At 35.2% G+C, this 25,802-nt stretch overlaps 1 protein-coding gene across 8 annotated transcripts in view; it reads right to left on the bottom strand.

Moving 5' to 3' along the window:
- The window catches only part of SNX7 (sorting nexin 7), a 114,096-nt gene that overhangs the window by 29,553 nt on the left and 58,741 nt on the right, over nucleotides 1–25,802 (bottom strand). For 5 of the 8 annotated variants that reach the window (XR_012035145.1, XM_072834649.1, XM_072834652.1 and 2 more), the window contains one exon: nucleotides 16,725–16,877. Coding sequence is in view for 7 of the 8 variants with exons in the window: in XM_072834649.1 (XP_072690750.1) it covers nucleotides 16,725–16,877 (153 nt within the window). In the remaining variant the exon portion in view is untranslated. Of the gene's footprint in view, nucleotides 1–6,576; nucleotides 10,640–16,356; nucleotides 16,417–16,724; nucleotides 16,878–25,802 lie in introns of those variants that run through there. The other 3 variants (XM_072834650.1, XM_072834648.1, XM_072834653.1) reach the window with 2 other exon arrangements.

The following is a 25,802-nucleotide window of genomic DNA, read 5'->3' as shown; positions in this document are numbered from 1 at the left end:
GCCGTCTGGCCTCCTCTGCAAATCCACACACAATTCTGCTATCTGGTAACCCTGCAGGGCAGCCCAAAGCTATTACTGCTTTCATTAGATATCACATCTTTTTGATAACTCTGCCAAACTATCATTTGAATAAACTTCTGAAGTCCTCAAGGTAAAATTCAAACTGTAATTCTGAGCAGTCTATTCTATTTAGAATTCCTGTCAAATAAGTGATCCAAATTACACCAAAGACGGCATTAATTCTCCCGCGAAGAAACTTCTATTGTCATATTCTGCTTCAACTATGGTAGCTTAATAAACATGTAAGGAAGATATTCAGTAGACATCCATGCTGATTAGTGTTGTGAATTAACATTTTCATTTTGCAACTAAGTCCTAAATGGGACGGTGAAATTCAGTAAAAAAGACAAATTAGCCACAGAACTCTTTACCAGCTATCATACTATTGGAAGAAAAACAATTTATGTATTTTTGAAATAGGAGTTCTAGAACGTTACCATAGAAAAACAGAAATAACATGACACCTGCAATATGTATCAATATGAATACTTGCTCAGGCATTGAAATGGTTGCTTTAGTACATATTACCTTCATGTTACCACCTTACAATGACTGCTACGTATCTTATTTCACAGATGAGAAGGTTGAAGCACAAATGGTTAAGTATGTCTGTGATATTACAAATCTGGTAAGTAGTACAGCCAGTGTTTATTCATCAGCAAATGGAAAGTAACTCATCTCCTGAAAGACCACCAGGATACACTTAATAAGTACCTGGGCCATCAAGATGAGATACCTTCCTTTTACATACTGGAAAAAGGACAATTTTGGAAAGAGACATGGGTAAGAAAATGCATGACTGCAGGAGGCATTAAGCTGAAAAAGTTTTAGGAAGTGTACATACACAGGCTGAACGTTAGAAATTGATTCCCTACATACCTCTTGGAAATTCTTTATATATTTCCAGGAGCACACACACTCTTTGAAGAGGACCTAAGTACTCAGCAAATGCAGGCGATTATACAGTAGGATTGTATTGACGACACATACAAACATGCTGGTCGTCACAAAAACTGCAGTCTTCAATCTGAATATTAATTAATTGACACCCTGGTTTCTATTGCTCTCTAGGTTCTGAACCAGGTTCAGCACCTGATGCTACTAGACCTCTTTTGGAATTTTGATAGATTTTCTTCTGAGTAAATACATCAGCTGTCCCCTCCTGCCAATATTTAATAATAACCTGTTACCTATTTGCACAATTATCTAATTAATGCAAAAAAATCTATTTTAAAATAATAAGAGATAATACCTAAAACTTTTAAAAACCTCTTTTCTCTTTTGCTTGTTTTTAAAGTATGAAAAACCAAGATTCAAGAAATGGATTGTTTATATCACATATTTAAGCAATTTAGTTCAGTATCTGCTGTGTACGGGACTGTGATAATTGGAGGAGATAAAGAGTCATCAAAACAGTAGCAACACAATCTCAAAATCTAGTATGAGACTTGCTCATAACTGTAAATCATGTTTTTTTAAAAGACATTTCTGTTATTTGGCTTCTCATTGCTTTCCATCAAGGAATTGATTTTTTTCCACTTTTAAATCATTACAATTATGAAGCAAGCTAATATCTATTAAAATTATATATACCCAGTACTGTCAGCCTGACCGTTACCAGTACCCAGCCTCTCATTCTAGTTTTAGGTTATCATATCACCAGAGGATCAACAACAGCTGTTAGTTGAATAGTGTGTCATAATCTTCCACACTATCATTTTCTTTGATACAACAATACTTTGACAAAATCAAGGAATTGCATCTTATAGTTAAGAAAACTGTGTCTATAGATATCAGTACTCTTTTTTTTTTTTCTACTGCCTTCTGTGCCTCACTGCAGTAAAGTGAGCCAATAAATATGCTGTACATGCTACTAGGCAGGATGCTGGGTGACCAAAAAGTAAATTGATCACAAATCCTCATTAATTGAGACTCCAGTGCACGCTTTCCCTAAGTGGCTCCTGTTTGTAGCCCAAGGCCAAAAACTGTAGCTTCTCTTTGAAGGGCAGGAGTGAAAAACAAAGCTGTACTGTTAGGAAGGTGAGCCAGAGCTGGGGGAGACAGATCCAAAGGTAAACAAAGGCCTTTTTGTTCCTATGCACATGCTTAACGACTTCTCAAATGCACAGAATGTTTAGAAAATATGTTTTAATTCCAAAGCCAGTTTTAAAAGTAAATCTGTTGCTACTTCAACAAAGGTGGTAATGAGAATTCGCCCTCAGAAAAGATTAAATATCTCTTCAGGTCTTGTAAGTGTGTAGTAATCCTACAAGCAGATGTGACTAAGTTTTCCAGAGAATGATTGATACAACACAGCTTCCAATGAAAGCTTGCATGTTTAAGATAATCAGTATTTTTTAACCTAGTAGGATATGAAGGAGTTCTGTCCTAGAGTGACTTCGGACAAATATCTTCACTGCTCTGGGCTTGTTTAATCAATCATAAAGTTAGGGGCTTGGATTGTGTATGTTCAGTAACTGTGATCCTAGAACTAGGAAGTGAATGCTTCCAGGGGCTAATGGTAGCTAACAAGAGGTTGGGAAATGAGATCACACACAATTTATAGATCTACTCTCCTTGGCTCTCCTTGGCTTGACACAGTGTGGAAATGCATCAAACATAAAATTTTACCTCTTTCTTCAGTATTTGATATTTACAAGATAATTATCACTATAAATAAATTCCAAAGAGATGATTCATAAATTAATGAAAAATATTTTCAATTACTACTACTGCTGCTCCATTGATAATCTACATTTATTGAAACCTTATTATGTGCTAGGCACCAAGCTAAGGATATCACATATATTTTTATCTATCTATCTATCTATCTATCTATCTATCTATCTATCTATCTATCTATCTATCAGCTTTGAAACTTATTTCCTACATTGGCAATTCCAGGCTCAAGTAGAGTAAACTGGCTTGAGGAATAACCTGCAGGAGACTCCTAGGAGGATGTTTATGAGTATAAAAGTTTCAAAATCATTTAATTTTAGTGACTTATAGTGAATATTAAATTTTACTTCTAGGAATTTTCTTTCATCTTTCCTTATTCCATTCCATATATGCATACACATACAGACACATTTTAATACCCAAACAAGGGGTGCCTGGTGGCTTGGCTCAGTTGGTTAAGCATCTGCTTTTGGCTCAGGTCATGATCCCAGGGTCCTGGGATTGAGTCCCACATCATCGGGCTCCCTGCTCCGTGGGGAGCCTGCTTCTCCCTCTCCCTCTGCCTGCCACTTCCCCTGCTTGGGCTCACTCTCTCTGTCAAAGAAATAAACAAAATCTTTTTAAAAAATACCCAAACAAATCTGTGATGTACTATTATTTTCAGCACTTTACAAAGGATACTGAGGCTCACTAAAAGAAAGTCTTCAAAGTCTTTCAGCTCTAAGTTGTGCCTGTTCAAAGCCATGCTCTTAGCCAACATGGGATGTCAATATAAAGTTTGGTGTTTCCATCAGTCATCCTACTATCCTGTTTGTGGAACAGCTAGTAGAAAATTTAGTTTCCTCCATATTATCACATAAATCAAATTAATAAAATATTATTTATATATTCCTATAATAGCATAAAATAACTATAAACTTGCCTAAAACAATAACAATGAAACCTATCATTATGAAATGTGATAAAAGCCAAACTTTACCATATACTAATAATTGTATGTCTTTTAACAAATTAGAAATGAAAAATATGATTGAGTGTCCTCTAATTATTTTAATGCTCTCTCAAGTGATCTTGGGCATAAATGACATCATCTCATTTGAGGAAACACTGAAGCTCACAGATGTAAACATCTCTGTACTAGGCCCATTTCACTGCAAAATAAATTACATTATAAAAATTATAGATCATACCTAAAATGAAGGTAACGGGATGCGTAACATTACAGTAATAGATTTTTACCACCTAAACCTAAGATTCCAAACAGTATTGAAAACTTGCAGGAACTGCATATTTTAAATTGTGAATGTAATCAATCCAGAAAGAAATTAGAGACTATGTTGCTAGAGGAAAGCAACTTCCATTATCTTGTAATAGCTCAAAGTTGCTCATTATATTTCATTTTTGGAAAAGTCTAAATTCAGCCTCTAAGAATCATCTGCCAATTTATAATTTTAGAACTATCAACAACTTTAAAATAACAGAATTTGCATATTTTTCTAAAAATTACTTTAACATATCTCTCAAGAAGATAAGTAATAAGCTTGATTTATAAATCCTGCAAATACTTAAAAGACTAACAGTTAATGCAAAAGGACTCATTAGCTACAAACGCCATCTTGTGGTCCATGCTTTTATTATTTTGTCGTATTAGTCTGTATCTCTAACTCAATATCTGCTAAAGATAGAACCCTAGATATAATGTATTCCCTTTCTTTTATTTTTACACATGGAAAAAGTCTAATGCACCGGAAATCTTTGGGGGAAGAATTAATACAGGAACTAAAATCTGAATTCAAATCTTTCTAACTCCTTTTTCTATACCTTACCATCATTGTTTTTGACTGATAATACGCATAATGTCCAGTTTAGTACTAGACACTTCAAACACCAAGCTTTTCTGTGTTTGTTTAACCACATCTTGAAAGTACAGCAAACTATAAAGAATAGCACCTTTGAATTACTGAAAAATTATCAAGATAGAGCTATGAAGTTTTACTGCATTATTTTAAAGCACTTCATACATGTCTTCTAATTTTATTCTCCTAAAGATTTATGAGGGGGATGTCTCCGGTGGCTCAGCAGAGCACCGGCTCTGTCTTTGGCTCGGGTCATGATCCTGGGGTCCGGGATTGAGTCCCACATGGGGCTCCCTGTGAGGAGCCTGCTTCTCCCTCTGCCTGTGTCTCTGCCTCTCTCTGTGTGTCTCATGAATAAATAAATAAAATCTTAAAAAAAGAAAGATTTATGAGGGCAGTGTGTGGATAAGGGGGGGAGGGGGATTATCAATACCTCTACTGACAGATTAGAAAACTGGGTTAGAGAAGACATGACTAAGATTTTACAAGTAGCTAGTGGCAAGCATCCTGATATTCAAGTTTAATTTTTTCATTAGTAAATCCACCTTTTTTCTTCAAGATGTTATATCAGGCAGTGTGTACATGTGCCTGTGACTTAAATCCCTTTCTCCTTTTCTTTATAGGAATTACCATATTTATTGGCCTGTAGAATGCAATCATCATTTATGAAGCACAATAAGATGAATGTTCTTGATTCGGAAACTAGATACTTTTGAAATTATAAATATGTAATCTATTCAAATCCGTGATTAGCTTAACAGAAAAATTTATCTGATCCAAAGGAAGGGAAAGAGGCACATACAGTCTATGATCTAGTGTAACTGTCCTTTTCACACCTAAATTTAACTTCATTTGTATAGATAATTGAGAAATAATATCACAGAATATAAGAGATTAATGAGAATATTTTTAAGAGAGGTTTTTAAAGAAAGCAGAAACCTGAAAGATACAAAAACCTTCAAGACTTATATGAAACCTAATAAAAGACATACATGGTTATGTGAAAACATGAGCTGTAGCTATGGCTTTTGAATGTACAATTCAGAACCGAAATGAACACTTAATAAAACAACAGGACACAGATGACCCTTGAATGACACAGGTTTGAACTACATGAGTCTACTTATCTGCAGATTTTTTACAGGATAGCACTGTAAATATATTTTCTCTTCCTTCTGATTTTCTTAATAACATTTTCTCTTTAGCTTCCTTTAGTGTAAGAATACAGAATATAATACATATAACATGCACAACATGTGTTGACTATTTTACTGATAAGGCTTCTGGGGAACAGAAGGTTATTAGCAATTAAGTTTTTGGGGAATCAAAAAAAAAAAAAGTTTTTGGGGAATCAAAATTTGTACACAGATTTTCAGTTGCACAAGGGGTTGGCTCCTCTACCCCCCACAGTGGTTACATAATTACTTTGGAATTCTAAAAATGACAATTGATTTCAAGGTTTCCTTAGAAGTAAATAAAAATCACATTCTGTTGCATTTAAGCTTAATTTTCTAATTGACTGTATTTTATATATTTACATGATACTTAAATTTTAAGTAGATTATAAATTTTTAAATGGAAAGTACACTATGTTAAGTGTAAGAGATAAACAGACTCTTAGAAAATAGATGGAACATTATTAGAGCAGTGTTTCTCAAACTACTGAGGTGAAGAACACAACTTTTTCTTTCAATCTCCAAGGATCATTAAGTGGTCCTACTGAGCGTGACTACTCTGCAGCTGCATGCCACATGAGTCACCACAAAACCTGAACAATACTGGCCAATATTTAATTAGCCAATACTTAATCAGGAAAACAAGTCTAATCATCCACTTGTATGTCATGGTGATGGTTAATTGCTGTAGAAGATGTTAATTGATTACTTTCAACTTTTGACTTATCTTGTTATGAATCTGTAATAAACAACTTATGGACTGGGCATCAGTCCACACTTTAGAATTACTTTAGAGATCGACATAATTACCCAAGGTTTCTCAAATTGTGTTCCATGACATGCTAATCCTGCAAGAAGAAATGCTGATCTAGTCAAGGAAATTGTACCTTCAGATTCACAAACCATATAAGCACGTAAAATACACTAAGAACTCTTTTAACTTTATTTAATCCAAATTTCTTTGACCACAGAACTTTTTCTTTCAAAAGCGTCACTCATTAACATTACAAAACACTGATTTTCTATAAAATGCATTGAGAGGCTCTAGTACAGACAGAATTACTGATTTATATTATTCAACAATTGCTTAAAAATATCCAGTGGCAAGGAATTTATGTCTTTACAATGCAATTTAATATAATTTAGAAAATTATAACACATAGGAAATAATTTTGTTGCATGTGAGTTCAAATTGTATAATTTCCAAGAGCTGGTTTTAGATCTATTAACTGAAGCAAAAATAAAACATGTAATCCTTCTTCCATGACTGCCCTCCAAATATCTTTCTTCTTTTCCAATTTTTTGAATGAAGATGCATTTCTAAGACCATTAGCATCATAACCTTATCCTGATTACATCTTAGTTTGTCAATGTTACTTTCAAAATGCATCATTAGGACTGAATTCAGTATTTTGAATAGCTAGTAAAGGATGTAGATAATTACTTTGCTCTATTTTTTTTAGTCAGAAGTGTCTTCTAGCATAACAAGACTGTAACTGTAACTCTCATAAAACTTAAATTTTGAATAGAGCAAATTTCAATGTGGTCACCAAGATAAAAACCTAGTGAATTAAATGAGTTGACCTCTAAAAAGTATACTATCATTTCACATGCTGAAGATCATTTCATTGCAAAATAATTTTGGTTTGAGTACAAAGACTCCTTTGGAAAAAAACTAGTTAGAGGTAGATTTACAACTTGGAATATGAAAGCAGGGCCCTGTCATCACTGTGGTGGATAATATTTACCTTCTTATTTGTAATAGTAGGGGAACATTCACCTGTATCACTAAAACCGTGTATCAAATTATTGAGGTATAAGTTCAAAAGAGAGTTGGCTAGAATAGAGCAGTCTTTTCAGCCAAGTAGAACTGCAATTTACTCTAAGAGCTCATAGTTACCAAAACTTCAGATGGTTTTACAATAAAGGTCTAAGTGAATATTAAAAGTCTCACATTTCTATTAGTTCCCTGTCTTTCCTAAAGAATATTTGTTTATTCCATAAGCAGCTTCTGTGAGCAAATAAATCTAAGACATCCAACAAAGGTGAACAGATTTTCTTCCTAAAGAGTTTCTTGGGAATGTAAATGTGCTAAGGTGCATTGTCGACCTTCTCCAATAAAATGAAGCAGTATAACCTAGATGGAAAGCACTTGGCTATTAAACTGTCATAACCAATGATAGCCAAAGTAAAATCAATGCAAATAAATGACTGTTGATCAACTATGCCCCCAAATATACAACAGTTACAGATCCAGAGAACTATACACAGGGACTTCCTCTGATACTTGCAATAGTTGATTTTAAAAAGTTACTTATAAACTGTCTTTAACTTAGTTTTCCCTCAGGTCAGATTCTTACATCTTCACTTATCCAAGAATCCTGGTATAATCTATCAAGCTGAGAAGGGAGCTTCCTGGCCTCTGTGGTAGCTAATCTCCAAGGATGCCCCTCCCACAACTGACAATAGAGAACTATAACAGCCTCCCATGAACATTCTAAGCAGGTTTTCACTGATGATTTTATTTCCATATTCAATGGGGAAGCCGCTAATCAAACAGTAAGAATATGAAGTTTTTAAATTTTAGGATAACACAAAGCTATTCATCTCTGTTTTCCTTGCTGTGATCATTATTACTGTGTACCTTTAGATTCTGTTTAAAATAGGAACTGATTGCTCACCAAAAAGTGATTTCCATGGCATAAATAGTAAAAAGAAAGACAAGGTGAATCATCAAATAATCAGCTGTATTGGTTTCTATACTAAAAATATAAAAGGAAAGCTCCTAGGTGTTCAATGGAATGCCATTTAATAGTAGGAAGATGAAAACTCAGTGTTTTCTTTTTGAGGATAACCATCCCTAAATGAATTGGATGGTCCACAGAAAAGTGGTATGATGTGGCCTGCATTTGCTAATCCAGACATTCAGGTCCCCCAGTGAGTGACTTCCACAAAGTAAGAAAGTAGATAATGTAGGCACAAGAATGTAATGGGTTGAAAATTTTAACTGGTATAAAAATGTTTAGGCTGATTAAAAATCTCAGCATCTTAGACTCTCAAGATGGGTATGTTTGCTTTCCAGGAAATCTAGTCTATACACAATGGGAATCTATCCAAGCCTGGGGTCTACATAATGTAGTTCTGAAACATTCTTCAAAGAGTTTCAAAGATAATATAGACTCTTCTGACGGGCTGTTTTAGCACCATCAAGAAATCTGTCTTCTTGGGTCCTAGGGATCAGGTCAGGTACCAGCTTTAGTAAATGGTATGAGGCATGAATATAAAAAGAAAAGTCCCCTGACATGAATTCAAAAATCCTTGTCTGAAGTAACTGAATTACTCCCAGCTATAGCCAACTTCTTTGTTCTTATGATCAGGTAATTGAGACATTAACTTTTAAGAAAGTATCTGTTTACTTGGTTTCATCCTAAGAGACTGTCAATATAAAAAATAAATGGTTCAATATACACCATTTATTATGCCTCTGTCCCAACATGTCAAAAACTACGTGTCATTCCTTGGGATCAAAATAATTAAATAAACTCTCTCTGGGTAGATCCTCTGGCACTCCCACTCTCCTCTCTATAAGGAAGGCTGTTCACAAAGACTTAAGGAGTTATTATGTGACTGTATATGGGATATATAAGAAATTACAGAGGTTAACTATTTTGGAAATAGGTGTCACTGTTCCCGTATTCCCCCAAAATTTCTCTGAAGCGAATTTTAGTATTTACTTAGGAAAGAAAAGCAGTCTGCATTTCTCCTGGGTGAGCAGAAGTCTGCTGATCTTCCTGACATAAGCCAGTTTAGAATTAAGGGCTATAAGTTACAGGCTTTGTAAGCACTGCTTTTGAGTTGGCAAAGGAAGGGCTTTTGCATTGCTCACTGGAAAAAAGAATATAGTCAGACTTCTCTTTTTGTGGCAATGGATAGCTGCACTTTTATTATCCCTTCAAATATACTGGATTTTAGTTACCTTTTTATTTAGACTTGCCTAAATCTTTCAACTTATATTTTCATTCTCCTTGATAGAGACAACAGGACTTCCCCAAACCTCACTTCTTCCTGAAATGTGCCTCCTGACACTGTTTTCTCTGTCTTCATCTTTGACTGTATCCCTCTTTTTGGATCTTTGCCTTTCATAATCCATGCAGCACAGTATAATCATATCTGATTCTTTAGCTGCTTCACTTTTAGTTTTTAGAATTGTTCATTCTTCTTATCTCATATTCTCTTTTTGAGTCTGTGACTTTGAAATTAAAACTAAATTTTCTGTGACTTTTTAAAACTCACATTACTATAGTCTAGGGAATATGACTGAAAATTTCAACCCTGAATTTGAAAAGGATACTTTCTCTCCAGGTTTCTATCATATTATATAACATTTCCCCTTTTGGGATGGAATTAAGACCAGGGAAGCTATTCCCCCTCAGTGCTTCTTTTAATTCATGCAGATGAGCACAGAGTCCATAACTTATCTGATTTCCAGTTTTCAAAAGAAGAAAGAAATTTTGGACAGAAATCTAAACGCCACCCAGAATCCTGCTTATCTGGCAGTTTTATAATCATTATAAAAAATCATTATCAATATCGATTAACCTCTTAATGTCACAATGCTTGAGAGCTATATTTATCTGGATCAAGGTGTTTTAAGTTTACAAAATTTACAACACATTCCAAACTGTTGTGCCTCACTGATTTTAAAACAATCAACTCTTTGGATCCCTGGGTGGCGCAGTGGTTTAGCGCCTGCCTTTGGCCCAGGGCGCGATCCTGGAGACCCGGGATCGAGTCCCACGTCGGGCTCCCGGTGCATGGAGCCTGCTTCTCCCTCTGCCTGTGTCTCTGTCTCTCTCTCTCTCTCTGTGACTATCATAAATAAATAAATAAATAAATAAATGAATGAATGAATGAATGAATAAATAAAATACTAAAACAATCAACTCTTTCACCAGAATTGATTTTACCATTTCCCCAACATAACAAAGGAATACATTTTTAAATAAATACAAGTGTACCTGAAGAACTTCTAGGGTGTTCAATGCTCATCCATTACTTTGTAGAACGATTATCTATTTATCGTCTTTTTAAAAATTCTCTAATTGTTAAGGGGTCCATAAATAGCTACACTTGTATTTAAGAAAACAGTAGCTATATTATTCATCTGACTGTATGATATCCTTTTGCAATGATTTTTTTCTTTCTTCATTTTCCAGCAAAAGGCCTATGCTATAATCATTTTTTTGTTTCCTACACTTCCATGTTGACACATGTATTTCTATTATTCAGTAGTGATACAACCCTTCAATTAAATCTGTTCACTACAATTCAAGTAAATACAACTAAAGTAAATACTCTTTCAATAAAACAAAGCTGTAGTAATCAAGTGAAAAATACATATACGTGTTACTCTTCTCCAGTAAACTATTAAGGTCCTAATGGCAAGACTTAAAGTTTGAATTTGGATGCTCCAGAGTACTTAGCACAGGATTTTGATGTTAACAGAATCTTAAATGATTTCACATGAGACAACTGACATTCTTAAAAATAAGATTGATATAATTTGAAATGAAATGACCTCTGACCTGGTTATTTCTTTTTTTTTTATTTTTTTTTTATTTTTTTTTTAAATTTTTATTTATTTATGATAGTCACAGAGAGAGAGAGAGAGAGAGAGAGAGAGAGAGGCAGAGACACAGGCAGAGGGAGAAGCAGGCTCCATGCACCGGGAGCCCGATGTGGGATTCGATCCCGGGTCTCCAGGATCGCGCCCTGGGCCAAAGGCAGGCGCTAAACCGCTGCGCCACCCAGGGATCCCCTATTTCTTGAATTCTTATCCAGAAAGTTTTTACAGTCTAATGTTCATAATTACTTGTAATAGTATTATCTGTGAGAGCAAAAAAATGTAATGTGTTATGTTAAGATACATCATTATTGAGAAAAAGTAAGCAAATAAGAAATATGGAGCTCAAAATAACATATCTACTATAATCATCATGATGCAAAATAAATAAGGAATCATGTTTTTATGCTGACACATTCAGAAAGGGTCATGTAGAAATCTTAAAATATTTTGATCTGAACAAAGCAAATGATTTTTCTATATTGGATTTAAATATGCCACTCTCTCTAGGAGAAAAGGTTACAGGCATTCTTTGTTTTTAATTTATATATTAGTGTACCTAGTTTTTGTTGTTGTTTTTGTTTGTTTTTAGTGTGCGTGTATGTTAATTTTATAACCACAAAAATAGGACTATTAAACAAGGACTTCCATACATTAATACTGTAAAGTAAACTGTGCAAAGGAACAAATTACATTACTTTAAGTATTACATTCACTTAAGTATTTTATTCACTTAACTATAAACTGCATTATTTGGCAAAAATTAACATTATGTGATCTTTTCATTGATATTAAAAGTGAATTTTCTAAGAGTATATTCTTTCACTTTGTAACACTGACCAAGGATCACTTAGCCTTTCAAATCTCTCCACCACCATCATCATCACCATCAGCATCAACAACACATAAACAGAAACTGTTCTCGTGTTTTAGCATTCCTTCACATTTTATCAGGAAGTAATTTTCTTTGGTTATTTGAGTAGCAATATACTTTGAAATTACTCAACCCATGTTCAATTGGATTTTTTTTTGTTGTAGTGTTTTGTTAATTCTTGTTTTTAAAAAGAAGTGAAATTTCTTTTTTTTTAAAGATTTTTATTTATTTATTCATGAGAGACGAGAGACAGAAGGCAGAGACACAGGAAGAGAGAGAAGCAGCCTCCCTACAGGGAGCCTGATGCAGGATTCGATCCCAGACCCCAGGATCATGCCCTGAGCCAAAGGCAGATGCTCAACCACTGAGCCACCTAGGTGCCCTGAAATTTATTTGTAATTATTCATTATATAGGACAAAATGAAAATAATTTCATTTTATCCATATAGAGTTCACCTAGAGATATCTGTTTTTTATTTGGTGTCAACCATCTCCAAGTAAATTCACATATCTAAGTACTACATTTCAATATGACAATAGCTAGCTTCCGATAAAGACCCACGCCTCATACTTAAAATCTGATTTTCCTCTGTCACTTTGATATTTAACTTTTAAGTTATAAACAAGCTGTGACCATTTCATTTCATAAAACAAGTCCAAAGGCAAATGTTTATATCCCAATTCATCTATCATACTAGGAACAAACCCCTTTGGGGATTTATATTTGCAAATGTTGATTAAAAAAAAGTATTTCCATAAGAATGTGATTAAATTAAAAAAGAAAATGGAAAGATTCTGGAACATTTTACTTCTCTGTATATCTAAGATATTCTGAAGTTAACAGATAACAGCAGACTGTTACTGTTTCAGGCCACACAATCTGTGTGCTAATTAGGAAGCTTTGATTATTTAAGGGCTCCAACTTCCTGATTATGCTTGGACTGATATGGCAAATCAGTTAAAAGTTATTCACTCGGGAAAAAAACAACAAATAATTGAAACTGTAGGGTTCTTTTGAATTTAAAGAAAACTAATGATTACTTCAAAGTTATACATCTAAGATGTATTACACTCGATACATTTTTATGAACACTTAGAAATGTAATTCATTTGGAGGAAAGAGTTAAAAATATACTGACATAAACTGCCGTGAAGAACAAAACTGGCAATATGGCACAGTGATACTAATTTAACTGTTTCTAAGAAAACAGTATTTTATATAGACTGAATTCAGTCTATAAGAATGACAAAAATACAAATTTATATGACAGGTATAGTCAAAACCCAAACACTTCAGTTATAACTCAGTGGAACTGCTATGAACACTTTCCCTTAAAAAATAAAGTCCAAACTTAGAAAAAAAATTTCACAGATCCTATCATTTAAAGGAAAATACAGCCCATGCCTTTGTCATATGATTTTATACCCTATTATACTTCTGTTTTATAATCACAGTCACTTATAGTATATTGCATATTTCAATTTTTGAGGCATTTTCTTTTTTCTTTTTTTAAGTTTTTATTTATTTATTCATGAGAGACACACAGAGAGAGGGAGAGACACAGGCAGAGGGAGCATCAGGCTCTATGCAGGAAGCCGAATGTGGGACTCAATCCCAGGACCCTGGGATCATGCCTGAGCCAAAGGCAGATGTTCAACCACTGAGCCAGCCAGGTGCCCCTTAAGGTATGTTCTTATAAATTATTTTGGCTGATTGTCATAACACTTCTGTAACATCAGAATGGACAGTTCTAATGTAAAGGAGAGAGGAAGTTATTTTTGTGGATTTAAATAGTTAAGTGGTAATAAACCCTATGTTGGTCAATATGCTTTATTCAATAAAATATTTTAAATCATTTCAAAATCTGAGACTTATGGGAAATTTCTTTGAGATATTTGAACTTAAGGTGGTTAACGCAGAATAAAAAAATTAAGGAGACGGGTGCCTGGGTTGGCTCAGTCGGTTAAGTGTCTGCCTTCGGCTCAGGTCATGATCCCGGGGTCGTGGGATGGAGCCTCATGTTTGGCTCTCTGCTCAGTGGGGAGTCTGCTTCTTCCTCTCCCTCAACCCCTCCCCATCTCTTGTGCTCCCCCTCTTTTTGCTCTCTCTTAAATAAATAAATAAAAATCTTCAAAAAAAAAAAAAAAAAAACGTTAAGGTGAGAGAGAGAATGATCTTTTCAATCACTTGCATTTCCAGGCCACTGCCACTAAATCCCTGTGTCAGTTCACATCTCTGTCTGGTGCTGCAACAGTTCCCTAACTATCAGGTCTCATCATATCCAGTTTTGTTGCACTCTGACCCATAAAAGCCCAAGTGACCTTTCTAAAGGTAAGTCTAATAGATAATGTCATTTCCCTGCTGTAAACTCTTCAATGGTCTCTACTATTTCCCTTAGGATGAAAAATAAAAGACTTCTATGATAAAGCACTCTTTAGCCCAGTGGGGTTCAGGACACATGGCAGCAAATTATGGCAGCTGGCCATATTGAATATTTTAAACTGAAGGAGTTTGAGATTATGGCAGAGGCAGGAAGATCACTTCAACTTTACATAACCCTCATTTTCCATAACCTGATAAAACCCTCATATGGGACAACCTGGGTGGCTTGGTGGCAGATGCCTTTGGCTCTGGTCATGATCTGGGGTCCTGGGAGGGAGTCCTGAATCAGGTTCCCCATGGGGAGCCTGCTTCTCCTTCTGCCTATGTCTCAGCCTCTCTCTGTGTGTCTCTCATGAATAAATAAAATCTTAAAAAAAAAAAAACAAAAAAAAAAACCCCACTCATATGAAAGGTCCTTATATCCAGGGGAATGGAATGTCCTTATCAAAGGAAAGGAACAAGCAGGCCTTGTTAAGTTTCCCCAGTTTATTATACTGACCTCATACTTCTTAATCTACCATAATGCTCTATGACTGCCCACCCTTCATCAAACCTAGCATAAAATACTTGGGTCTGTTGCTTCTAGACACTATGTCCTTAGGAAAGCTGTTAAGTTCTCAGGGAACTTACATTAAATCAATTTGTGTGCATTTCTCCTGTCAATTTATCTTTCTCATTTCAATTTTCAGACCTAGCCAGGGACCCTAAGAGAGTTCAGGAAAACTTTTTCCTCTCATACAAAAACCTCGTTTTTCAGTTCAATACTACCTCTGTTTCTCCAACCTCCAAAAAAGAACCTCAACTATTTGAACATGTTCTCTCACTTCTGGGATTTTCTGCATGTATTTTCTCTGACTGGAACTCTTTCCCACATCTTTATCCGCCTACCTTTATTCATCATTCAGGCCTCAGCTTAAACAACATCCTCTGCAGAACATTTCTCATTCCTTCCAGATTAGGTTAGATGCCTTTGTAATATCTTTCTATGCTAGAACATATTATACTTTATTATAATCTTTTGTATTAATTGTCTGTTCTCCTTGGTGACTGTGACTGCATGAGAAAGGCACTGTATTTGTCTTTCATGCTGTGGTCCCTCCAGGGCCCAGCACAGCATCTGCTGGAAGTAAGGGCTTAAGAAACTCGTTAAATGAAAATATCATTATCAATTAATCTTTGAAAATATACAATATTTTGTAATATTAAACTGACATGCACTACTAGACCACAAAGCATAGAATAATATTCTTAATGTACCGGTTCCATATAGTCATTAATTCAGCCAGAGATAAGGTTTAAGATACGTTTAAAATGTACCTCTTAGGAACAGTATGTTTAGGATATGGTAGATTTAAAAAAAAAGAAGTGGTAGTATAAAATTCATTTAAAATAATAACTACCTCAGGGAACTGTCAGTTGCAAAAAATAAAAAATAAAAAAACAATCATTTGAAAAGCAAAATGATGACTAGGTTCTATCTTGAACTTCAGAAAAAAAAAGCTGAACTAAACTAAAATGAACTAAAAAAAAAAAAAAAGAATAGCATGCTTTTTTGTTGAGGTTTTGAATGGCAAGGTAGAAATGGCAGGGACACAGGATCCAGAACCCGATTTGATTTTCTGCTCATTCAAACCTCTGGTCCTGTTCTCATGCTGGAAACCCTTTATAACATAAGAAAGGGGGAGGAGGAGGAAATAAGACAGGAGGATCAGTAGGAGGCATTACCAGGTGCTTTTGAAAAATTCAAATCCTTCCAAAACAAGAAACTGTAGGGAAAACAAACAAAACAAAATGGTGTCATATTTCTTTCTCACATCAAGGCTCAAATTAGGCACTTGGGGCATGCTGCGTAAGAAGGAAGACTTTCATCCTTCCTCCACATAAACACATTTGTTTCGGTGGGTGGGTTCAGCATTACTCTATTAACTGGCAACTCTACTGGCACTGAGCCACCAAGGAGGCTTTTGAATGTGACACTTGCTTCCTTAATAGACTCTTTCATCAAGGGACAGATAGAAAGTAAAAGAGAGGATAACTTTCATAACATGAAGCAATATCACATATCACTAATTACCTGTTCATAATAGTGGATATTCTCCTCAGCCATATCTGTAAATGCTAACTTGATATCATTTTGCATATTGTGTTTCCATCTTTCCCAATCTGCTTTCAGGGCATTATTAGCACATTCCACTTTATCTTCAAGTTTTCCAATCTCTTCTGTAAGCTGAATTAGATCACAAAGAGAGATGCATTGATCAATGTATTCTTGCCACTAAATGAATTCATCAAATCTAAGCCAAACATTATATCAAAACAGCTTAAGTATAATTCGTTGTTTGGAAAGTCACCGGCATTTACTCTTTGTACTAACCAGTTATAGTAGAAAGAAGACCGGATTCAGCCAGAGATGCTGAGTAGAGTTCTAAGGGCTGCCACGAATTAGCATTTGACCTTGGCTAAGTCCCTCAAACCTTGGGCTTGGGTTTCACTATTTATAAAACAGAGGAAATTGAACTACAAGTTATCTCAAAATTCTTTTGCATTAACCCTCACTACCACTATTGTTTATGGTGATAATATTTATGTTAAGAGGTATGGTTTAATTCAACAGCTTCCTCTTGCTGGTCCTCATTTTTCAGTTGTTTTTAGTAGAAGGATCAATTTAACTGACAATGTTATAACATCCATTCAGATTATGCAGTCCAACCTGGAGGCTCAGGGGATTAACCTGCCAAATTTAACTGAGCTGGTAACAGAGGCAGGTTGATATCTCAAGACACCTGACACCTAGTCCATGAGCCATCAGACAGGCTTAGTGTGATGGTTACACCTCCTCCCACCCCACCCACCAACCTTTGAACATGTATTCCATCAATTCATTGTTTTATATTTGGTGTATTTACATATTAACACATATAGTTAGACATACATTATTTATATACACTATTTATTCATATATTCAGAACATGTTTATTAAGTGCCTTCTCTGTAAGGCATTCTTCTAGGACTTGGAGATTCAGTAGTGAAGACAATGGACAAAAATCCCTGCTTGTACCAGACCTTATACTCAACCGGGGAAAGACAGACCACAAGCAAGATAAATGAAATAGGAACAATCAATTGAAAATTAATGCTAGAAAGAAGAATGAAGCAGAAAGGCAGACAGGGAATGTAGGATGATGCAGTTTCACATAAGATGACAGGGGAAAGCCTAAATGAGAAGGTGTCATTTGATTAAATACTAGAGGAAACGTGAGAATGAACCATGCGGCACTTAGAAGAAAAATCATTCCTAGCAAAGGAAACAACACAGGGAACAGACAGACTGGAAGTGGAAGCATGCCTAGATGTCGAAGAACGTGGAGGCTAGCATGGCTGTAGCATGAATTAGAGTGAACAAAAAGGGGGAAATTCTAGGAGGTGAAATAACAGAAGGAACAGGTGACTAGCTCTCATTGAGCTGTGCAGTTCGTGGTAAAGTGCTTGGATTTTATTGGGTGAGATCCAAGGCCAGGAAACTTCAAGCAGAAATGACACCAGCTCTCTCGTGTTTTCAAAGGGGTATCATACACTACCAATGTGGTGCAACTGGAAGTATTGGAAAGAGGCTATTATTTAAGATCCCCATTTCAGAGGCATTAAAATGTGAGAATGTCTTAGAATCAAAATACATTATTTTGCTTTGAATGCTTATATGAATTATTACTCTCATTATTCTTATTTTCATCATCATTATTATTTTCTCTATGGAATTCCACTTTTCTGTCCTTATTTCATCACAGCTATATTTGTCTTTATTTTCTAAGAATAGACATTTGGTATTATATATATCTTCCATTATCAATGGGAGATGTATTTCAGTAGCAGGTTGACTTTCATGTTTTTGGGGGGGAGGAAGGGGATTTTTTTGTTTTGTTTTGTTTGTAAACTATCTCAGTGAGGCCATTTATTACTTTATGAGTATGTGTACTCTTTGGGGTGATTATTTTGTTAAATCTTAGAGAATCTGGGCAGCCCAGGTGGCTCAGCGGTTTAGCACCGCCTTCGGCCCAGGGCGTGATCCTGGAGACCCGGGATCGAGTCCCACGTTGGGTTCCCTGCATGGAGCCTGCTTCTCCCTCTGCCTGTGTCTCTGCCTCTCTCTCTCTCTGTCTCTCTCATGAATAAATAAAATCTTTAAAAAAAATCGATAAGAAATCTTAGAGAATCTGTCTAATGAGTTGTTAATGGGACGTTCACGGGATATCTGATGGTGGGCTGTGGATGCTATGGGATAAGCTGAGAGTAAAATTGCTGAAGGCCAAATGTTCCAAAGAGGATCTGGGTCTTCTGGAAGAAAGCTCACTCTTCTAGGTTGTTGGACGAAACTGTGCCATTTTCATAGCCAGATGGAAACTATTAACAAAAAGTCTCTCTTATGTAGGATCAGGAAGGTACCTACACAAACTGTAAGTGCATTATTATTCTCCCCCGCTTAGCTTCTGCAGTCTAAAATTGCTATGCACTGGAGTGGGATTCTTGGCAGACTCCTCTACTAAAATTGGCTTTAGGAAACAGAGTATCTAAGTCATATATTTTATCTTTCTCCCCTTCCTGAGAGTTTAACATGATATCCCTGTCATAAGGGGTTTATAAGAGTTTTCCCTTTATCAGTCTGCAACTCCCCCTCATAAAAGCCCTTGGAAGTGGTGGTCTGGCTGGATCGTGCTTCTGCTCTGGTTGAGAGCTACTAGAGAAGTCCTGTCCTGTTCTCTGATCTCACTCCTGCCTACAGAAAGGAGGTTTGTAGCCTTCTCAGCACAGCATTGGGATTAAGAAGACTGATGACTGGTTAGACTGAGTTGTTTAAGCCCCACTTCTGCCTTTATAAACTATGTGGCATTGGGTAAGACTAGCTGTTGAAGCCCTAGTTTGTTCAACAGTAAAATGGATATAAAAATGACCATACCTATCACACAGGGATTTTAAATGCATGAAATAACTATTGACTTTCATAGTACCTGACAATTTGCCTACTAGATGTTATGTATTACCATCACCAACCACCACCACCACCACCATCACTATGACTACCACCATCACCACCAACATCATCATTAAGAGTTGGTGAAACTGAAGTTGATTCCTTCTCTTCTTCCAGTATTTTGATATCTGGAAGTATTTCATTCCTCTGCCAGGGTCTCAGTCTTAAGTCAATTTCTAGTGCTATTTCTTAATCTGTTCTCACCAGTGTGGAAGATGATGCATATGCTTTAAATATACATGATCAATTCTTGTCATTTTTTTTGTAGCTAGAGATGAGTAATTTTCCTTTCTTTGATGATTTCATCATTGTTTTAATGGGAAAGGAGTAAAGAGATATTAGGTAATTCCCCACACGGACTCATCTTCCCATAATTTCAATTCTAGGAAACTCTTAATTTATAATAAGCACAAAATGCCTAATTCAAATGAAGAATGAGCTGGACTCTATCTTTCCTAATAATTTACAAAAGCATCATATGTCCTTTCCCTTAGTTATCTTCAATTTTAGCAAGTTCTTTGGTATAAGGTACATTTGCATGGTGCCATCCAGGCTTAGAACATAAACACTTAAAAAAGTTAACCAAAGTGGGAAAGTAAGATGTGTTAGAACCTGGCAGGCCAAAGAAGTCTTTCTAGCACGCTGTTGCCCCACTCGCCACACAGGAGGTTTCAGTAACTCTAAAACTAGAAAATTCAATTCATAAAATAGCACAGAAAAGACTGAATTAAAAAGGATTAAAACTTGAATAATTGTTTTCACAAATCCTGGAAACAACTTGGCCCTCCATTAGTGGAAAAACAGAAGAAGCAAGCAACCCTTTTTGCCAGGAAAATGTTGTAATACCAGAATAAGTAATATGAGATTTTAAGATAGTAAAAAAAAAGTGGGGGGAGATTTATATTTAACAGCAAGGCTGACGGGTAATTTCTAGCTTCAGTTATACACAGCTAGAAATTAGCCACACAATTAAATGAAAACCATTAATACTAAGAGCTCAGGCAAACAAAACAGTCTTTCTCCAAGTCTCCCTACTATAGTACCAGTAACAGCAAAGAGAATAATAACCATTTATTGCATTTCTGCTGTGGGCCATTGCATTAAGCTATATACTTTACATATATTATTTCATTTAATCTGAATAATGTTACAAATTTGGTGTTATTATCTTCCTTTTACAAGTTAGGAAACTGGGAGAAAAAAATGAAAGAGATCACACAGTGGCATAATAGAGATTCAAACCAAGGTCTTGCCTAAGTCAAAGCCCATGTTTTTTTCCACACTGACTAAACAGCACCAAGCTACAAGGTTGAACTGATTCAGCTTTAACTCAAGGAGTTTGTAATCTATTAGGATACACATGTGCAAAAATGAAATAAAAACCAAAGACTATATATAAACTATGAAGTACAATGTGATATAAACCACAATGGAGGAAAAAATTAAAGAGATATAGGAAGACACAGGATGGAGGATTAATTCTAATTAGATCAGGGGATATTTTAACTGTCAATTCAGTAGGCAGGGACTGGGGAAGAAACACCTGGATGAAGGTAAGGCATAAACAAAACCACAGAGATGGCATGTGACAGACTGCGACAAGAGACTGGATAAGAGGTAGGAGTGGAGTTTGGAAGTGGACAAGCGGAGACAAGAGATGCTGCCAGATAGGCTGATTGAAGATTCATTTATACCTGCTTGAGGGTATAAATGATATCGAGCACGAAATGGATTCTGCAGGAAATGGTAAATCCCTAAAAGTTTCTGACCAAGATAGAGCTGTATTTCCTAAATCAGAGATATACAGGGATGGTTAAAGACAAAAGAAAGAGGAGAGGAAAAAAGGAAACCCCTCCCTCCTGCTTGTGATCTCTCTCTCTCTCTCTCTCATGCTCTCTCTCTCTCTCTCTCTCTCATAACTCTATCTCTCAAATAAATAAAAATTTTAAAAACCCAACAAAATACCAATGGCATTTTTCAAAGAACTGGAACAAATAATCCTAAAATGTGTACAGGAACACAAAAGTTCCCAAATAGTCAAAACAATCTTGAAGGAAAACAATCAAACAAAAACAAAAAACAAACAAGCAAAAACAGAGCTGAAGGTGTCAAGCCTCCTGTTTTCAAAACTATACTACAAAGCTATAACAACCAAATCACTATGGTACTGGCACAAAAAGAGACACAGATCAATGGAAATAAACTTACATATCCGATGGCCAATTAATATACAACAAAGGAGGCAAAAATATACAATGGGGAAAAGACAGTCTCTTCTATAAATGACATTGAAGAAACTAGACAGCCACATGCAAAAGAATGACACTGGACCGGTATCTTACACCACATACAAATATCAATTCAAAATAGATGAAAGACTTGAATGTAAACTTAAAACTAGCCAACTCCTAGAATAAAGTAATAGGCAGTAAACTCCTTACCACTGGTCTTAGCAATATTTTTTTGGACAAGCTTCCTTAGGCAAAAGCAAAAAAACCCAAAATAAACAAATGGGACTACATCATATAAAAAGCTTTTGCACAGTGAAGGAAACTATCAACAGAACAAAAAGACAACCTACTGAAAGGGAGATGATATCTGCAAATCATATACCTAATAAGGGATTTTTAGCTGGATATTTTAATGATGCTTAAATTACCTTAGAATTCTTCTAGACCAAAAAATGGTGATGTGGTTCAATTTGAAAACTAAAAAATTTGTTCCAATAAAATGAATGCTTAATCCTACTCACTAATAAATATATAAATCTGGTTCTATTTTGGGGCCATATTCTCTTTTGATTCAATCAATTATTTTGCAGCACTATGCTTTCAAGGTTCTCAGAAAACTGTAGAACATTTTACTGGTCTGAAGGAAGTAATTCAAATGTCGTTTGCAATGAATATCCTCATTTCTGGAACATTTCTGTATGTCCAGTGCTCTGCTGCATATGGGGAGCAAGACATGCACCTGTTACAAGGGAGAGTAACCTGCCTCAGTGACAAAATGCTTTTGGTCTAGATTGATACGTGTACTGTCCACTGAGGCAGCTCCACTCTATTTTATCCTTCTTGGTTGCCTAAAGGTATTAATATATTTGGTTTGGTCTTCTCTTTTATTTTCCTGAATTTTAAAAATTTCATAATCACAGACATGTATAATAAGCTTCTCAAGTTTCCTCATCTGTAATATGAGGAGATATAAAGTCCCTATTTAATAGGATTCTTTAGAATAACATGTTGGTAAAGAACCTGGGACTTAAGCATTTAGCACACAAGTGGCTAAGCATTTAGAGTGGCATTCTGAAGTGACCATGAAAGGATTAGTGTCTCAGAAATTTCCTGAATGAATCTGCCCACTCACTCAATTTGTAATATATTAGAGAATACGTATTGAGGATCTACATAAAACAAAAAATGCAAATAGACCTTTTGCTCCAACTCTGAAGGCATTTTAGAGCATACTTTCTAGTAACTAAAAATACCTGTTCAGCAACTTAAGAAGATCCACCATATTTCCAAACGTTTTCTTAGGCTTTTAGTTTATCTTATTTATCAGAAATTAGTTATTAGTTTTTAGAAAATATATTAGTTCGTCGACAGCTACTTGTTAAACCCAACTATGAACTGAGTACCATGCTAGGGCTGGTGCCTCTGTGTGAAATATTTTCCTTCTTTTCTCACTCATTTTTTGGCATACTGATTTCATAGAAACAGATCGTTACCTAATGTCAGAAAAGTCTCCCGATTCTAATACAACTTCATGATGAGACCAATATGGAATGCCTTAACCTATGTTTCTCAAATTGGGATTCCTGTGTCCACATTAATACTCAGGGATCGCCTAGAGAATTGCTAAGGTCACGAATAAGTATGGCATAATCTTTTATGATATTTTCTGTGGATAGATATTTTATAGAAGGCATATACAAACATTTTTAAATTAACACAAATACAAATATACTATGGGGTAATGATACTCAAATGAGACTTTAAAATAGAAGAGCTTAAAAAATGCTGAGCTTACATGGAGTGGGTCTCTCTCAGATGACTGGAGTATCTGTTCCAACTTTTCCATATAGAAGAAAGTAAACTCTTTTGGTAAAAATGTTTGAATTACATACTATTATTGAAACATGTGTTAGATGCAAATCTGCTTGACTGCTGAACTATATATTTAATAAATAATTAATATACTTCAGCATGATAATTCTAGGGGAGTTAATTGCCATGATTACCAACAATTTTGTCAAAGTATCATTTATAAAAATTACAGATTGAGAAAGCAGCTTCTGCACAGTCTATCTCTACAGGAGTAGCTGCCAGGATGATGGAAGAAAACACCAGTCAAACTTTTTTCAATCACTGTGACCTATCACTGATAAAGAACGGTCTAGAGGGGATTTCACTTACCTCTCTAAGAATCACCCTAGCTAACTATTCGATCACCCATCTTTCATCCCTTATCCCTTACATTACAATCTAGAACTAGTGACAAGTAAACATTCCTTTTCCTCACCCTATCAGTGTCTCCATTTGCAAGTACAGTAGTAAGAACATACAGACAATACAATTAAAACTGGAGAGTCTCTCCAGTATCATGACTTAGCCCCTAACATCAAAATAGCTTATGAGAGTCCACTCCAAAAGCATTATTGGAAGAATTTTTTTCTTCATTAACAAATAATGGCAATCTCACAAAACTTAGCTCAATGTGGAATCATTTATGAGGTTAGTAACATCTTGATATAAAAACTGATATTCCTGGCATAAGCAATAGTAATTACAAGTCATTTTTTTTCTTTTCCCAGTTTTATAGAGATAGAATTGACAAAATTGCATACGTTTGAAGTGTACATATAATGATGAATCATTCTTATTTGGAAATATAGATACAAAAATCCTAAAACACTGAGCAATGGGACGCCTGGGTGGCTCAGCGGTTAAGCAAAGGCGTTCTGCTCAAGCCATGATCCGGATGGAGTCCCACATCAGGCTCCTTACAGGGAGCCTGCTTCTCCCTCTGCCTGTATCTCTGCCTCTCCCTCTGTCTCTCATGAATAAATAAATAAAATCTTTAAAAAAGAAAAAACAATGCTGAGCAAGCCAAATCTACTAATAGTCAAATTGAATTTACCCAGGGATCCAATGACGGTTAAAATGAGAAAATCTCTTAGTGTAAATCACCACATTAAGTGTATAATGGAGAAAAATCATACAATTCTATGAGTAGATGCAGACAACTACTTAATAAAATTCACCAATGAACCAACTTCCTATCACAGAGAATAAGAACTATCTGAACCTGATTAAAGATGGGGGAGGGGACTTCAGCCAAGATCACTACTAATGAAAAAAATCTTGAGAGCATTTATGTTAGCATCAGGAATAATACAAGAATGTCCCATCATTAATAACATTATAACATATTTTTAGCCAGCTCAGTAAGAAATGAAAATATATATTTATAAAATATAACAGCTGAATAAATACCAAATATCAAGTAAATAACAAAATTATCAATATGTACCCACGATAGTATTTTCTACATAATAAATCCCAAAGGGCCTACAAATTATTAAAATTAAAACTAATTTAGAAGATTGCTGGATAGAAGATAAATATGCTCAAATGAATTACATTTCTACACTCAAGCTGAAAACAAAGTTGTAAAATAATCTTTTTTAGATTTATAATTTGAGATAAATACAAGTAAAAAAAAGATAAGGTTTTTAGGAACACATTTATCACAAAAAGTAGAACTTTTTGGAAAAGGCATTTTTGAACTTTACTGAGAGATATCTAAGAAGACTTAAATAAATGGTGAGTATCTGAAAAATCATTCTATTTTATATCTTCTAGCTAGTTCTCTTTCCTCTAATTTCAGCTTAAATATGTTTCTCATATAATCCTTTTCAGAAAAGCATTTATGTACAAAGTAGCCTCTTATGTTGTTGTCTATTTCAGTCTGTTGTTCATTTCCTAAACACTGATTAGAAATAGCTATTATTTTTATTTGCCTATGTTGAAATGTAAGCTGTTCCAAGAGGGCCATGTGTCTATCTTTTGACCACACTACATCCCTAGTGCTCACACTATATGGGAATTTGATAATTATTTGTAGAAT

The sequence above is a fragment of the Canis lupus genome, chromosome 8 (assembly GCF_048164855.1).
Source record: "Canis lupus baileyi chromosome 8, mCanLup2.hap1, whole genome shotgun sequence".
NCBI lineage: Eukaryota > Metazoa > Chordata > Mammalia > Carnivora > Canidae > Canis > Canis lupus.
This window is presented reverse-complemented; position numbering and strand designations above follow the sequence as displayed.